Source organism: Geospiza fortis, unplaced genomic scaffold (assembly GCF_000277835.1).
Source record: "Geospiza fortis unplaced genomic scaffold, GeoFor_1.0 scaffold114, whole genome shotgun sequence".
Classification (NCBI taxonomy): domain Eukaryota; kingdom Metazoa; phylum Chordata; class Aves; order Passeriformes; family Thraupidae; genus Geospiza; species Geospiza fortis.
The window spans coordinates 2,962,577-2,980,326 of record NW_005054383.1 but is presented as its reverse complement, the minus strand read 5'-3'; the positions used below and the strand labels follow the sequence as shown (position 1 = coordinate 2,980,326).

The following is a 17,750-nucleotide window of genomic DNA, read 5'->3' as shown; positions in this document are numbered from 1 at the left end:
GGAATCCAGAGCCAGCCTTTTTTGGCTGAAACACCAGGACTGTGATGGAAATATAGAGTGAAACATTTTCTGTTGCTTAATTTAACTACCAATTCAATCTAAATTTTATCCATGTTCCTTTCATGCTTCCTGTCTGCCCGTGCTGCCTCTTTCCAGCCTGCTCAGAGGGGGTCCTGTCTGCTGCAGCAGCCACATCTGGCTTGTTCCTGCTGGCACAGAGCAGCCCAGGGCCATGCCCAGAGCAGTGCCAGGGTGTCAGGCAAGGCACTGGTACAATGCCCTGCTCTGTGCACACTGGCACAAGCAGAGAGGCTGCACTGGCTTCCAAAAACACAGCACTGCACATCAGCCCAGCTGGGCACTTCAGCATGGCCAGAGGAAAGCTCAGCCCCAAGTCCTGGAGGGACAAGATCCAGCATTCCTTATTCTCTGGGGCCATTTGCAAAACTTGAGAAATGTGTTAAATTTCCTGCAAGGATTTTTTAAGGCTGTTTTCTTTCCCAGGCCTAAAAAGTTAAGGATAACTGGGAGAAGCACCAGGTTCAGGAAAGGGAAGGGAAAACAGCAGCCTAGAAGCACTCAATCCCAGTTTGTTTCTCACCATGTGAGGAGACAGTGAAAATACAGCTTGTTTTGCCTACTGAAGCACACAAGCCCCTTTTCTCCAGCCTGGATTATCCAGTTATTTGATACAAATCCTCTTCAAGGTCTGACTGGAGAACTGAGGGCTGCCTTGGCTCAGCATGATGACACCTTCAAAGCCACCGGGGTGCAGGGATGTTTGCTGAAATGTATTACCTTCCTTTAGCATTCAAACCATGCTGTTTCATGGAAAACACACAAGCTACAAAAACTTCTCCCTGTTTTACAGGAAACAGACTCTGCAAACTCCTCCTGATGTAGGATGAAACATTCACTGTCTAATATTGCCATTTTAATCATTAGTTAACAGCTGTGAATTCTCAGCTTAACCATTCCCTCCACTCAGGCCTAGCATGACATATTCTTTTCATTTACTGTGCTAAACCCCTGATTTTATGCCCAGTCCAAGTGAATATAAATGTATCTTAATCCCACTTCCCTACTTCTGCCAACAAAAGCTCCCAAATGTCTTGCAGCAGAGCAGCCCCATGTGCAGCGTGGCTCCCTGAAGACACAGCTGCCCATTCAGGGTGTGCAGGCAGCTCAGCTCCCCTCCCACTCCATCCCCTGACACATTTTCCTGCCTCATTTTCCATCAGCCCTGCACAAAGCTTGACATGTTTTCAGCAAGCACAAGGCAGAGGCCTCATCTCCCTGTGCCTGACTCCCAGACTGACTGAAACAAAAGTGAAAAGTTTAAACAGATTTTGTTCAGCAGCAGCTGTCTTTGCTTTCCCATCTGTTGGGTTTTTTTTCCTGCAGTTATCCACATCCCATCAAGGGAGAATTAAAGAACCACAATAGTAATGACAATGTGCATGATGATAAAGGAGATGCAGGAAGGAAATGGGATGCCTAATTCACCTAGGAACACTCCTTACAGGTGAGAGGATCCCTCCTGCTAGTCCATGTTTGCTCTAGGCAGGGCAGAGAGGTGTTACAGCTTCTGAGGCAGATAAATTGGCTGAGGTTACAGGGCAGAGGAGGGGAAGCCACAATCATCATCCCTAACTCTTGGTTTGCAAAGCACTTTCATGCACAGTAGCTGGGTAAAGAAATTTGATGCTGGACAAAGAAATCCTTATCCTGAACAGCAGGTCCCCCTGCACCAGCAGCAGTGCCTGGGACAGATCCTGCCAGTGAACAGTGCTGACCTGAAGGCTTTGGGCCACCAGGTGCTCCTGTGCTTTCCCAGGAAGGGGTTGGGAAGGGGTGCAGACCCCACTGAGCAGCCCCAGAGCTGCAGCCCAGCGTGCCCTGCACTCACAGCAAGGCTGTGCCACTCACAGGAGGAGGAGAGCACAGGGGCACGAGCCAACAGCCACAGGCAGCAGAACAAGGACAGCTTCTTTGGGCTCAGGGTAGAGGAGATGCAAACTGCTCCTCTTCCAGCCAAAACACCACAAGGCAAGGTGAGTTCCCTCTGCTGTGAGTTCCCTTTGGTGTGAGCTCACAGATCTCCCCACCCCGTGGCTGCACCCTGGTGAGATCCAGGACAAACCCAGGCACTGCAGTAAGTCCTGGTGACATGACAAGTCACAATGGGGACAACTCCCTGTGAAATGAGGAGAACAGCTTCTGCTTCCCTCACCCCCCCTAGGTGCACAAGCTCTGCAGAAATCACCTCCCTCACTCTCTGCCAGCCCTGCAGCTCACTGCATCTCCCCAAGTGAATTCCACCTGCTCACCTGGCAGAACCCTTCTGCAGCTGGAACAGGTTGAATGAACAGAGGCCAGAGCTCTAGGAAAGGGAAGAGGGAAGGGAGGAAGGCTCCTGTGTGCACACACTGGGAGGGGGGAGGAAAAGCAGGGCTACAGCTCAACAGCACCAAGATCTCTTGAGGTCAGCTGAGCTGGGGACAAGGGCTCATCCTCACCCTGCTGCTGGCCCAGGGAATCCAAAGGAAACACAGAGAAGGGGAAATAGCAGGGAGCACTGCAAGGACACCAAAATCTTCTCAACTAACAGATACACACTGACCAGAGTTCTACTGCAATACACTGCTCCTCATCTCAGGCAGGAAAAGAGATCAAGATGACACAATCAAGACTTTCAGTCTGTGGCACAGAGCACACTGAGAGCAGTGGCACACACCTCTGATCTGACACCTCCCACCTACCTGACAGGTAGACAGCAACAGCAGCACACAGCCATGCACTCCCAAGGCAGCCCTGTCCTTGATCAGGTTGTTCACATCTCCTACCAGCCAAAAAATACCACAGCACACCAAGTAGCAAAATGAGTGTCACTTTTTTTCCATCTACCCAAAGGAATAGAGGAATTCCACTCATGTAATTGTAATTGAACAAAAATAACTTTGTCCCCTTTCAAATCAAGCAATATTTTTGTATAAAAACAGGAAGAGCTCTGAGAGCTCTCCTATTTCCTATAGTGAGCTTTATTAATGCCTTCTGTATTCTTTACCCATCCAGAAGCACATGCCAAAAGCAGGGAGCCAATCCCCTGCTTAAGAGAAGAATCAAATGGGATGGATGCCATGGATGCCACGAGGCCACAGCAGTTTCTGCAGAAGATTCACCCCTGCCACAGGACTGCCCCTCAGCACAGTGACCTTCAGGAGCACAAACAGTGCCCTCAGCCTGATGAAAAGCACGAGATAACAGAAAGCCACTGGAAATCTTTAAAGCTAAAAAACCTCACATCCCCTCCTGTGCACACAAAGAACAAAACTACAGAGAGAAGTCCCACCTTTGCTATTTTTTTCAAAGGCAAAGCGAATACATTTTGACAATATTTACAGTTCAGAGTACATCATCTTTTATCACAGCACAGTGGAACAAAAACCCACCCACATTTCATTAGATTAATTGCTGTATTGATTAGATCTTTTGTAATTACAACTGGAGCCTGACCACTTCAGGGCAGGGATTGAAGTCACATCTCTTAAAAGACTGAAAAATGAAAAAAATAACACAAGAAGTCCTACATAGGTAAATCAGAGTAGAAGAAAATGTACTGATACAAAAATACATAAAACCTCACTCTAATCTAAACTCCCCTAAGAACTGTCACACTTTGCTTTATCAAAAAGCCACAACTTTTCACAGCATCATCCTCCATCCTTCCAATAAGGCTGAAAGGATGATGAAAGCAAGCTGTGCTGGTGATCCCTAGGATCCCACCACAGACAGGTGAGCAGCAGGGGGAAGGTACACACTCTAAAAAACACTTGAGCACTCCAGCTCAAGTGTTCTGGTAAGCATTTATTGCACCCTTGTTTCAAGGCATAACTGCAGCAGTAAGTGACAGACGTTATTTATGTATTTTAAACAAAAGTAGGATGTCTGAGAACAAGCAGAACTATTGAAGGAGAAGTATTAAGGCAAGTACTTAATTTTAAAAGGATTACTGAGAATGTCTCCTGAAGCTACTGCAACTATAATAAAATTAATGCTATGACTTCAGCTTCAATTTTCAGGATACTTATTTGTCTGTAACTAGAGTGGAGTCCTGCTCTTCCCCTGTCTCCCAAGGTTGCAGCTGACCAGTACATGCTACTGGAATTAGAACTACATCATTACTTATTTTTATCTCTGATCACCATCTCTGTGAACCTGTAATTACAGCCAATGCTTCCCTCCCAGCAGTGCTGGAGTGCACAGGTGATGGCAATCTCTAAATGTGAGCAGGGGCTAAAGCCTTGGAGCCACCAAGGCACCCTAGTCTGAAGGCCAGAAACAAACACCAGGAGAAGGCAACCAAAGAACTCTGCCTGGGCCTCCTTTGCCACACTGAGGCACAGCCTCAGTCCAGGCTCCTCCATCTGGGAACAGAGCAGTCAGCCAGGAGACCTCACATTATTGAGCTCCCTCCTGTGTTCCACCAGTTCCCAGAAATGCCACGAGCCATGATCGATGCACAAGCAAAACAGCTCCCAAATCCCAAATCCATATTTTATTAACACAGATCTTTACTCTCAGAAGCTAATGCAGTGACACATGGACTTCTGCTGACCCCATGCTGAGTCTACTTCCTCCAAAAGCCTTTTAACAAGTCCACTTTTACAGCAAAACTAAGACAGATTGCTTTTAAAAACAGATTGTGAGCTTGGAGCAGATGGAATAGAATAAAATCAAATGTGATTGTGAGAAATCCACAAACTTGATTCAGCCCTACCAATTGGTAACAGCTTGGGACAGACCAAATGGAGTTTCAGTTTTCCCTACTACATCACACCATGAGAAGAACCATTCTAATACTTCTTTTAGGACTGTGCTTTTTCAGAATCCTCTCACCTTGAACATCCCCACAGCTTTTTTGGCACGAGGACATGAAACAGTAAATCATAAAGCTGGAAACACAGTAACTGGGAACTTGTAAATGTGCAACAGCAGGTTCCTGAGCCAGTGATCCAGGAGCAGCAGCATCCCTGTGGGCAGAACAGGGAGCCCAGGGCAGTGCCCAGCAGTGCCCAAGGAGCCCAGGGCAGTGCCCAGCAGTGCCCAGGGAGCCCAGGGCAGTGCCCAGCAGTGCTCCAGGAGCAGCAGAACAAGGAGCTCAGGGCAGTGCCCAGCAGTGCTCAGCAGTGCCCAAGAGTGCTCCAGGAGCAGTCCATCCCTGTGGGCAGCAGAACAAGGGGCCCATGCCCAGCTCACCTCCTGCACAGGCGGTGCCAGCGGGTTCTTGAACTCAGCCAGGGACACCGGCAGGGAGAACTTGGCCAGCATGGAGGGCAGGTTGTGACCCCGGAACTGACAGGAGAAGGCATCTGCCAGGGGAGAGTACCTGCAGCAGAGAGGCAAAGGCACAGATCAGCTCTGCAGTGCTGCTCAGGGTAGCTGGGATCCCATTAGGCACTGCAGAAGTGCCAATTCCCCAGTGTGATATTCCCTGTGATCTAGAAAACCCCCAAGCATAGTTGATGGCATGTTGTGTCCTGCAGAAGGCAGCCAGGAGCTCATGCACTTTCACCTCAGCCTTACATCCAGCTCCAGCCTTTCATTCAAGGTGTGGAGGGAATCCAGAGGAGAAAAATGAAAGTGCTAAAAAGTCCAGACCTGTGCAGTCTCTGGTGAAAGGGACAGAGTCTGGGCAGGGCTGGGCAGGATACACACACAACCTCTGAATGTGCCAACTGCAGCTGCAGATGTGGCTGTGCCCCCTCCCCATGCTGACAGGTCAAGAAATATGACTGAAGTGAAGGATAGACAAGTTAAATATCAGGAAAAGTGTCTGTCTTGGCATTTCCACCTCCAAAGGCCTTCAGGAACAGCACTGCCATATTTGACACAGGCACAGTTGTTGCTGAATGACCTCAAGGTCCCTTCCAGCCCTATTTTTATACTTCCATCACCAAAGTTTTGATTTAAAACTATTTTCCTATAACTGAGTTCCAACACAGAGTCTAAAAGCATCTCAAAATCCAACAGAGGAAGGGCTGCCAATCTTCAGCAGAGCAAAAATACCCTCCTATGCCTCCACATCTTCCTTGCAGTGGCTCTGCCTGCTCTCCCAATGGCCATGGTGCCTTCTGTCTGTGACAAGGCACACAGCAGGCAATGGCAGCATGTGAAACAACAGAATGGCAACTTTTGCTACTATTGATTCATGTCAGAGAGCTCTATAAACCACTCCTTTAATTTAATCGTGAATATTTTAGTTTGTAAATGTTCCCATATTGGATATTCAGTGAGCAGGACTACTAAAAATACTGACAGCAGCTCCACAGGGTAAATATTGCTTCCAGGGCCCTCAGCACCACAGAGGAATATTGATCTGCTCTGCTGCTCCTCCCTGCCCACACTGGCTGTGCAAGTCCAGGCTCATGTAATGGTTTGTGTTTTGCACAGTCTCAAATCCATGAAGATCCCAGTCTGTATCCAGTCAGGGAAGGAAAGTGCATCTGCACTCCTCAGCCCTGTGCTGCCACCAACACATCTTCCTTCTACTTACAGGCAGACACTGGCATTTGGAGAAAGCATGTAGACATTGTTTTCACAAAGAGGATAAATAATAATTGCTTTGCCCCAGTAAACAAGATGTGCTGCAAGCTGGAAAACCTGTATTGAGAAAACAGGGAAAAATTAGGGGAGCAAAATCAATATACAAACTGTCAGCAAGCCTTGCATACATACAACAACAAAAAAAGTCTCATTTGAGTTGAAATGAAAGAAAAATGTTCCATCCTTTCACCCAGCCTTCAGAATAAATTCATGGTTTAATATAACATGTGGCAGATCAAAAAGCATTTGACAAGGTTATGAATTTCCAGAGATTCACTTCACATTTCTAAGCAACTTAGTATTTCCTGCCTCAAAGGAATTCCTCCAAACTGTATCAATACAAGTTAAGTTTCTTTTCATGCCCCCAAAAACTATTTTTCTTTATGCACAAAATGCATTGTGTTATACATGAAAAATGAAACAAAAGAATCAGCTTCTACTATGACAGAAACATAAAGGAAACCAACACTGCCTTTTACTGCACGGAGGTATTTCAGTAATGAGCTACATAAAGTATTTTAATGTGTTAAACAAGTCAGTGGTTGCTAATGGCTCTGGAAAAGCCACATAAATAGTGTCTACAAGACATAAAATCCAGCCTGTATCATTAGATGCATTTAGCTGTGCTTTTTTGTGGAGAACAAAACTACAGAAGCAGTAGGGAATTTCCAGAGTTCATCCTATAGCCAAGTAACACCACAGACCACTGCAGGCAGACCTGGAGTTTTATTACAAAGCAGGACCTTTCCCTTGGAACAGGAGGAGGCACTGCCCTATGACCAGGAGAACATGTGATGATGAGCTGTGTTTCCCCTGTCACACAGAGCACAGGTTGTGCCCCTGGGTCTGGATCAACCCTTAGGAGCATGGAGCAGCCCTTCCCTCTCTGGGATCAGCTCATGTGATCATCCCAAATGATCACAGTCATCCACAGGGGTCTCTCAGTGGCCTCACAACTCATGTGAGAGCCAGAGTCTCATCCCTCCACTGGCACAAACTTCCCTTTCCAAGGGCTCATCACGTCACCTCCAGCAATTCAGATTTGAGAGCTGGTTGTCACTACTGGAAGGGCATTTGGAAAGAGCTGCTAGCTTGGGGACACTGGCTCAAAATCTGTGCCCAAGCCTAAAATAAATCTTCTTCCCATGAATGCCAAGTCTGTGCACTAATGGACTAAGGGAAATGGATGGGAAGGTTTGTTCAGGCATTCACAAGTCTTTGGTAGAAAAGATCTTGGCAGCTCCAGGGGTACTTGGCCATGGCAGCTGTAAACCTGCATCTGCATTTTGGGTGCTTCATTTGCATGTAGACATCACTGTGGCAGGACCAAGACAGGCCCCTGTGGTGTGAGTCAGGAATACAACCTGCTCTGGTTTTAACTACCAAACAGGAGACACAGAGCAGACAGAGCCACTGTCCTCAGAGGGACACAGGGACAGGTCCTGACAAGGAGAACAATGGGAAATTCCCCTTAGACAAGGGGAAAGGTTTCACTCTGATGCTGGTCAGGTGCTGGACCAGAGAGGCTGTGGGAGGCAGCCCTCACAATGAGGTGCTCACAATTTGAAGAGAAGTTTTTCATCAGCCTGCTTTAATGGACTTGTCCTGAGCAGTGTTGAGGACCAGAGACTTCAGGATGGGGACCAGAGACCCCAGGATGGGGACTAGAGATCCCCTGGATGGGGACTAGAGACACCTGGGGATGGGGACTAGAGACACCTGGGATGGAGAATAGAGACACCTGGGGATGGGGACCAGACAGCCCTGGGATGGGGACTAGAGACACTTGGGGATGGGGACCAGAGAGCCCTGGGGTGGGGACTCCCATCTGAGACAGGCTTGGCTGCAGGGCTGCCCAGCACTGTCCCTGCACCCCTGCCCTTTGTTTCTCCAGCCTTTCCCCAGGCTCCAGGGCTGGTACCTTCTCCCTGCTCTGCTCACACCAGGAGCTGCCATGCTCCTGCCCCACACAAGCCCAGGGGCACACAGGAGAAAACACCTCGTGATTTAAAAAGCTCTCAGCAGCTGCTGACAGCTCCCCATACCTGCAGCAATGCCAAGTCAGCATCTTGAGCCAGTTGCTGCAAATTCTTCACAGCAGAGGTAGTTTTAATTACTCTCACCAGGGCAGGAGAGCAGTCCAACGGGAGCTCATTAAGCAATGACTTCTCATCATTTAAAAGTAATAAGGCATGGTAAGGCCTGCAGAAAAATAGAATACATTTGCACAGTAAACTGCAGCTTTTCCTGAAGGCTTTGTTATTTCTACACCACGATACCTGGGGTCAATGTAATGGTAAAAAAAGAATTTCTAATATCATCCTTTTGCTCTAACTGGGTTCAAAATCAGCTTATTTTTATGTACAGCATAAGAGGCTCCCTGTGAAAAGGAGACAGAGAGTTATATGGTAACTGGATACCCCAGTGACAAAGGAAAAAAGACTGCACTGCATTGGCACACAATTGAGAACAAATCTGAAAACTGCTCATCTGCAATACTGAAATACAGAATGGAGCAGAAGAAAGGAAGAAAGCAGAAGTTAATTACTTTTGCAGGTAAACAAACACAGGAAATAAGGCATCACAGGACCTGGGCTCTCTTTCTTCCAAAAGCAGAATTACTTCTGGGCCAACGGATTAAAATGAACACACAATTCCTGGCTCCAAACAGTGCAGGCCACTCTTGCAGCATCCCCTCAGTACAAACACCTAAAGAGAACACCAAGGCTGTGGCTTCCAACCACCATGAATCCAGCAGCACCACAGAGCCAGAGCAGCAGCTCCAGGGACAAGCTGGGGACAGTGTGACTGGACAGTGCTCAGGGGGAAAGGGATCTGGGGGTGCTGGTTGACAGCCGGTTGAATATGAGCCAGCAGTGTGCCCTGGGGGCCAAGAGGGCCAATGGCTCCTGGCCTGGATCAGGAATAGTGTGGCCAGCAGGAGCAGGGAGGTCATTCTGCCCCTGTACTCAGCACTGGTGAGGCCACACCTTGAGTGCTGTGTCCAGTTCTGGCCCCTCAGTTTGGGAAGGATGTTGAGATGCTCGAGCACATCCAGAGGAGGCAACAGGGCTGGTAAGGGGCTGGGAACACAAACCCTGTGAGGAATGTTTGAAGGAGCTGGGGCTGTTTATCCTGGAGAAGAGGAGGCTCAGAGGTGACCTTATTGCTCTCTACACCTTCCTGAAGGCAGGCTGCAGACAGGTGGGGTTGGGCTCTGCCACCAGGCAGCACTGACAGAACCAGAGGACACAGTCTCCAGCTATGTCAGGGAAGGTATAGGTTGGATATTCGGAAGAAATTTTTCAGGAAAGAATAATAAAGTACTGGAATGCTCTTCCCAGGGAGGTGGTGGAATCACCATCTCTGGATGTGTTTAAAAAAAGACTGGACATGGCACTTGGTGCTATGGTCTGGTTGAGGTGTTGGGGCACAGGTTGGACTCGATGATCTTAGAGGTCTCTTCCAACCTCATTATTGTGTGATTCTGTGTGATTCTGTGTGATTCTGTGAGATTCTGAGAGTCCTGTCTGAGCCCAGGGCTCCCCTCCTCCACAGCCCAGTCACACCATGCCCCTGCCTGAGCCTCCTCAGACATCTGCAGCACCACCCTTGGAACAGGAGCAAGGACTGGCCACACTCTGAGGGGCAGAGCTTGCTCTTACCTGATGGATTTCAAACTTCTCTCGATTGCTTCTGGGGGTATGAAGCTGGTGGCAACGTAGTGGATTTTGTGAGGAAGGCAGAAACTCACTTCCAGCCAGTTGTTGATGTGCAAACGAACCACCCCTGTCGTGCAGAGACTAAAACAGGAAGGCAATCAATCCATACAGCATTTACCCTCAATCACAAATGAAAACTCTGGTCCAGGGTCACCCAGAAATCAGGACAGGAAAAGACTGAATGCACCCTGTCCTGTCCCCAGGCTGGCTGAGGACCAGCTGACTCCTGCAAGGCCCCCCCAGCTGGACATACAGAGCACCATCCCCTAGAGCATTTTAGGGAGATTTGAAAGACTTCACCACTGACCTTCTGCTCCTCTGCCCTTAACATTGCAGCAGTGTCTCAAGTTAAAGAAGTTTATTCAAGATCTACTGCAAGGCAAAGGAAAATTCTCTAGACCAAAGCTGCAAAGATGAACTGGGCACACTGTTTTCACCTCAAATTTCCATCTTCCCCTCCAAGCAAAAAGAAAAGAGGATGTCTGTACTGGGCAAGGGCTGTTCCAAGCAGCACATTTCCACAATAACAGCCTCCCTGTGCTCTGCTTAGGTTGTTTGTTTCCTTACTAACCTGTTCCTGCTTGTGACATGAAATCATAAATGTGTCTGTTACATGGTTTCTTCACTCTAGGAAACCACAAGGACTGAGCTAAGCCCTTCAGCTGACTCCAGACAACAGGACTGGAGTGGAAGCAAGGGATGTCCCAGGAATAATAAAGACAATAAAGTCAAACCCTGGCACTCAGCCTGAAAGCAACAATAAGCCTCTTTTACTGAAAAAAAAAAAAAACAAAAACAAACCAGAAAAGCTGAAGATTAGAGCCAGGATCATCATTCAGGTGCTTTTACAGAGTCTGCAAATCTAGACAAGAGGTGGAATCCACTTCAGGAGGGAACTATATTTACTTAAAATGGGGAATGTACCATAAGGAGCTAAGGCAGCACCACCCTGCAAACCCTTACCAATATTCCCTTTCCACAGGCAGGGGATGCTGGCCTGGGAACAGCTGTGCTGGGAGGAAGCAGCAAGGCACACCACACCTTTCCATGAGTTAGGAACACATAAACTTATCAATCTCAAGCTCTACACCTGAGAACTGAATTTGTCAATGCCTTTCAATTTTAAACTTTCTTCCCAAAGAAAGCTTTTTGGCTTAAAATCAAATTTCAAAGTTTGCACTCTGAAAATTCCAGCCTGAATTTTAAATTCAAAGTGTGTTGAGACTTGCAATTTGACTTTTATGTCAATAACTGCCATGAATTTTCCCCCTCTACACAAAACAGATTAAAAAACATGCCAGGAACAGGCCAGGAGCAAATACACTTCTGGAAAAGTCTTTATGTGGTGATTTAACCATTTATAACCAGCATTCAACTGCAGGTCACAAACTAACATGCTCTTTTTCAAGCTCATCTGGCTGTGTAGAGGGTTTGGAGAGAGGAGAAATTTCAGCTTTAAACAAAAACATTGGGTAGCTTTGGCTGCTGGTGCAACTACTCACCAAACCACAACAGAGTGGTGAGGAGCAAACAGCATCCCCTCCCACCTCGCACATGATCAGACTCATTGGGAACATCTCACTGCAGACAACACTTCTCAAAAGGTTTTGCTCTCAAATCTTGCATGGAACTCTGGCAAATGCTGATTTTTCAAGCTGCAAATGGAGCAGATACTGTGTGTTTTCCTCTTTTTAAAAGGCACTGAGAGGGTGAATCCAGTGTCTCTCTGGCCCCACCAGCTCTGGTCTGCTCAGAGGCTCCCAGCCCTGAAGGAACATGTAAAGCACCAACACCTCTGGTTTAGTTCATTAAATGCTGCAGCTCCAGTAACACTGCTTATCCCACCACAAACAGATGAAGCTGGATTCCCTCAAAATCCATCAGGGAAAGGGCTGAAGCTGTGGTTATCCACACCATCTCCCAGGCCAAATCCTCTCAAGGGGAATCATGCCAATAAAGGAATGGGACAAGTGAGTTCAGAGACCACCTGAAAGCTCTTGGGGTTGTAAAAACAGGTTACCCAAGAGCAGCAGAGATACATGAAAGCATGAAACACTTGCAGGGACATTTCCCCTGCAGAGTTTAACATTCAGACAAAGATCCAGTTGGTTCCTTTCATTGTTTGGTCCAAGTGCACTAAGGCAAAAGGTTTAATTACATAATTACACTCTCCACAGCATAATTTTGTCTGCACCGCGCTACACAACAAGAGCCTAGAATTAAAGACAACAAGAAAACCAGATTTTCGGTTCTGATCTGGATCTTAATTTTATTCTTCTGCATTTGCATTCAGCTGTACAATTTCCAGCCTTCATTATAGCTTTATGAACACAATTTCTCCTTCACCTGCCCCTCCTTGGATGGAAAATAATTAAGTGTCTGTAATTTGACAAGGAGCAAGCTGCACCCTCCAGCAGCAACACTTGCAACTGCCCTTGGCCAGACAGCAGAGTTAAATTATGTCCCCAGTATAGACACAAACATTCAGGCAATAGGGTATTAAACCCTCCAAGACATTTTATTCCATAAAAACTTTATTTTCAACACTTTTTTTAAAATCTCTGGTTGGTAACACCTGATCAGTGATTTGAGGGATACATGGCCAAGGATCAGGATGATCAGATAACAGAGTTTAAAACTGAGACAGGGAGAGGCAAACAGGAAAAAGCTGTTTAATGTCTCTCCATCACAAGGCCCATGAGACATCTCATGCTACAAGAAGGAGCAAAGTTCAGAAGAAATAGAAAGAAACACAAAAAGTAGTTAAAACATGGACCTCCTTATCAGAGGATGCTGTGGTTGTTCAATATTTACTCTGGCTCACAGGACTGTGTGCTAATTCTGGGAAGTGAGATCAGCTGAAAGCTGCTGAATGTACAGAAACCCCTCCAGAGCTGCAGGAAGCTGGGGAATATTTTAGGGACTATCACTGCTCTTCTGCTCTATTCTGCTGTGTCCTGAGCTGTGAGCTACCACCCCAAAATGAGAACATGAAATTTTGCCAGCATCTCCCAGAACTGCAGCCTTTTCCATAAGTGTTGGCAAAACAAAGAAATCCCACTTCACATTTATAAAAGAGTTATGAATTTTTACATATACACACCTCATATCACATCTGTCCTGTTTATATCAGAAATTAACCACATCTTATTGAGTGTGGTGAAGGTGAGCTCGTAGCTTTGGAGTTTGTTTTTCCTAGAGGTTGTGACTACTCAGAGCTTTGAAATGATTTCACATTTCCTCATAAAGGACAAAGGGCTGTCCTTTGATAAATAACTCTAGTTAGATTATATTTTACAGCACAGCCACAGAAAAAACATTTAAGTCTCACAGAATTATTCCCTGAGCTGAGATGGGCTAGATCTACCACACAGTTGAGTCCCACTAGGCTAAAAATTTATAAAGGCTCTTTCTGTACAAAAAAGAAGATACAAACAATCTAAACCTCCCCAAAAACCTCTCCATACTTTCACTTTTATTCCAATGCAAAGCTAAGAGAAGTTTGCTAGAACCAGACAGGCAGTTAGTAACTATCAAGCTCACATATTATCTACAGTTGCAGATAAAACTATTTGAAAGCTCCTTTAAAAAGATACATATTGTAACACCAATAAGTTTTTCAGCACTGAAGTCCTGAAAAATTTCTTGAGCCTAGAAACCATTGCTTACTGTTCCACACAATGCTTCAGTTTGAGGACAAGATGAATGAAGACTCTCAATTTTCTGAATTAATCAAAAAGAAACATTCTAGTTCTCTCCATTAGAGACAAAATGTCCCAGGAAGTAGAAGCTGAAAGGCTCTGAGCTGTCAGTGTAATCCCACTCCATTGCTAGTCAAGATGTTCTGGGTACTGATCCTGCCTTATGGAACACAGGCATCTCATTCAAAACCAAGGAACACTTTGAACAACAGAAATATTCTTCTACTTGTGGTTTTGCACAAACCAACTTGCTCAGGGACATGCTGGGTCTTGCCTGAGATACCTCAGCACCATCTACAGGAAGCCAAGGGCTCGACAGCACCTCTGGAGCAACCCTGGAAATTGGGCTGGAATTGCAGAAATCAGCAGGCACTTGGAAATGCTGGCTGGAGCAAATCTCAAACAGAGAGCTGGGCTCCATCTGCAATTCAAAGTGCTCTCTCCACTCCACTGGCTGTTCTCCCACACCCAAAGGCTATGCCAGAAGTCTCTGTAAATTTAGAACAGCACTTTGTCACTGCATGCATCCGAAGGTTTACCCTTCCCAGCACTCCCTTCTCCTCTAAAAGCAACAGAGCAAACCTTTCCATCTTCCCTCTGAGGTCATTCACACTCCTCCACACTCTCTAGGTGGCCTAAATCCCTCTTGAAATGTGGTGTCCAAACTGGATAAAATATTCATTACAGCAGGAGTTTTACAACTGTGAGCAGGATTGGTGCCTATCTTACAGACAAGACTTATTTCATGCATTCTTGTCTATCCGGCTTTTTTTGTAACCCCATGTCACTTATGACTAACCCTCACTTCACAGACCACACAGACTTCACTCCAGAGCTGCTGCCACACAGGAATAATTAATTCAGAAAATTGTATTTCTAGAACTCTTTTTCTACCTTACTAAAAAATAATTTTAAATCTATGCCTGCCTGGCAAGGTGCTGCAGCTCCTCTCAGCTGATCTGACTGCAGGTATAACAAGCATATTTCCTATGCTCTCATATGAAGTATTAATAGAAAAGCCCTGCAGAACATTTCCTTATCACTCAACAACACTGTCAGCTCCTTTTCAAGTACAACTTTCCAATCAAGCACCCAGGCACTTCAGATTCTTTACCAACACCAAAGAAGTCTTACATTTGCTTTTGACAGTGTCATACAAAAGTGTCAAAATCCAACTTGCACCACTTCTTCCCCACTCACAATGCCTAAATGAGGGAGAAACTGCCTTGTTTTACAGCTGGGGGCAGCACCAAAGTGCATTTTTCCATGGTCTGTTTATTCCCCCTTATCTCTGGGAAGGCTCACATCAGCACAGTCCATGAGCTCTGTATTCCTACAGTCACAGCTACATGCCACAAGATGTCACTGTGCCCCTAAAATATTTGGAAACATGATTAGGGTTTGCCCAGTCATAAATACACAGCCCTAGAGGAAGAGAAAAATATAACTGGAATATTAGAATTACAGGCTGCATAAAAACTGCCTTACTTAGGAGTTTAGTACTTAAACTTTAGTACTTATGTTTTGTGCAAGGTGTGTGTAACCACATACAACATTTCTTCAAACAAGATGAAATTCACAGGTCTGGAACACAAAGAGCAGCTTAGCAGAAGTTTCTGATGCCCTATGATATTATTTAGCCTCCCAGTGCTTTACCTTACAGGGCTCTGATCCCCTCTGTACATGAGAAGTCACAACCCAGGCAGGATAAAGGGTTCCCTGAGGAAATCCAGCCTGATTCCCTGAATCCCTGACAAGCACCTCAAGCAAGGGGCACAGCATCTTTTCCCCCACACAGAGGTTCTGTGTCCCTCTGTCCAGGCCCTTCCCCAAGCACAATCCTGGCTGCAGGAGCCTCTGGGCCCCAGGAGGCAGCACTGACAAGCACAGGTTCCTGCTAAAGCTCAACAACAGCCCCACACTGCTTTGAAACCTTTGCTAGAACTTCTAACCCAGTCAAGACACAGCATGTTACACTTTCCATTCTGCTGGAAGTCTCAGCATCTCATCCAAATTTGCTGTCCAGACATGCACAAATGGGGCCAGGGCAGTGCCTGACTTGCCATCAGTGCTCCTGCAGCACTTTCCCCTTAGCTGCAGGTTTACAGCACTCCCTCAGTGCTGTGATGCCTCTGTTATGGCACTGGTCAGTTCTACACTTCACTTGTCAATAGGTGGCCCTGTGCTAAGGAAGAAAATAATAATTCTTAAAGCTGTGACAGGCATCATCAGCTTTTAAGAACAGGACAACAAAGACAAACCAAGGTAATGATTAGGATAGCAGTTCTGCAAACATTTCACCTGACTTCCAGGCTTCACATTGCTCTGCCTGGTTTAAAACCCAAACCCCAATGATTAACAGCATAAGGAAGTGGATAATATCCTTAGGAACCAAGCCAAGAGATTTCAATGAGAAACAGCATACTATGAGCCAAGACTGAAAGGCTAAAATCCAACTTACCTGTCATATGTCTCTTTGAGATCTCTGGCCAGTTTGCACTTGGGTAGGATGTGATGAAAAGGTGACTGGGGCCCTTCTGTGGCTATGGAAAGATTCAAAACAAGAAAACAAATAATTGACTTCAAATCAAAGAGTTTCCTCTTCCCCCACTGGGTATCGACCTGTATCTTAAGGACACAATTTGTATCATTTTAATCTACAATTATCTTTCAAATCTTTTACAATAACTCAAGTTACACATTAAGATGATAATAGTGAATTATTGCCAACTTCTGCTAAACCTCAACTCAGTTAAGCCCATGTAACCAAATTTGACAAATGATGAGTTTCAATGCTTTGTTTTTCTAGCTGTTAGCTTTAATTTTTAATGCTTGCAGCGAGATAATGCATCACTGTCAGAGTTCACCTTAAATAGTACATATTGTTATGAGCATTACAGTTACAGAGCATTTTCCAAGTACTATAAAAATGCTCTGTAACTGTTTGCTAGCTGGGTAACATCATATAAGAGTGAAGCTTCCACATAAGGAGCCTGGTGACCCAGCAGACAGCATTAAAGCAGGCAAAACTTGCTCTAGGTTGGGTGAAGCAGGCCACACAGGAGCTCTTCCATGTCAGCCTGACAGGGAGAGGCAAACATGATGGCTCAGGGCACAGTCTCCAGGGATTGTGCTGAACTTAGCTAGCAAAGAAATCAAAGAAATTACTTCACCTCTGTCACAGACATGTTTTATGAAAAATCCTTTCCTTAGGATGTTTTCTCCTGAGAAGCTGAGAGGCCTCAGGAACAAAATGTAAACAATGGTTATCTGCTGCTGGAAAATGCAACAGGTGCATCTTTGATTGGTCTCATGGGGTTGTTTTTAATTAATGGCCAATCACAGTCCAGCTGTTCAGACTGTCTTGGTCAGTCACAAGCCTTTATTATCACTCTTTTTCTATTCTTAGCTAGCCTTCTGATGAAATCCTTTCTTCTATTCTTTTAGTATAGTTTTAGTATAATATATAACATAAAACAATAAATCAAGCCTTCTGAAACATAGAGTCAAAACATAGAGTCATTCTTGTCTCTTCCCTCATCCTGGGACCCCTGTGAAGGCCACCACACACCTCTAAAACTCACATCTCTGCACAGGGATAGTGAACTTGGCTGAGGCAAAATGCAGGGAAAAGCTCCCAGAATGCTACAGAGCACCAAAACTTGTTCACAGTGATCCCGGGCACGAGAGAAGCAAGAAGGCACAACCAGCGCCTCCCTGG

The 17,750-nt window shown here is 45.9% G+C and overlaps 1 protein-coding gene across 2 annotated transcripts in view; it reads right to left on the bottom strand.

Moving 5' to 3' along the window:
• Positions 1-17,750, bottom strand: part of NPRL3 (NPR3 like, GATOR1 complex subunit) — a 41,250-nt gene that overhangs the window by 9,522 nt on the left and 13,978 nt on the right. For both annotated transcript variants that reach the window (XM_031060489.1, XM_014308755.2), the window contains 5 exons: positions 16,491-16,572; positions 10,272-10,409; positions 8,652-8,808; positions 6,557-6,663; positions 5,260-5,389 (listed from right to left, as the gene is read on the bottom strand). In XM_031060489.1, coding sequence (XP_030916349.1) covers positions 5,260-5,389; positions 6,557-6,663; positions 8,652-8,808; positions 10,272-10,409; positions 16,491-16,572 — 614 coding nt within the window. The remainder of the gene's footprint in view (positions 1-5,259; positions 5,390-6,556; positions 6,664-8,651; positions 8,809-10,271; positions 10,410-16,490; positions 16,573-17,750) is intronic.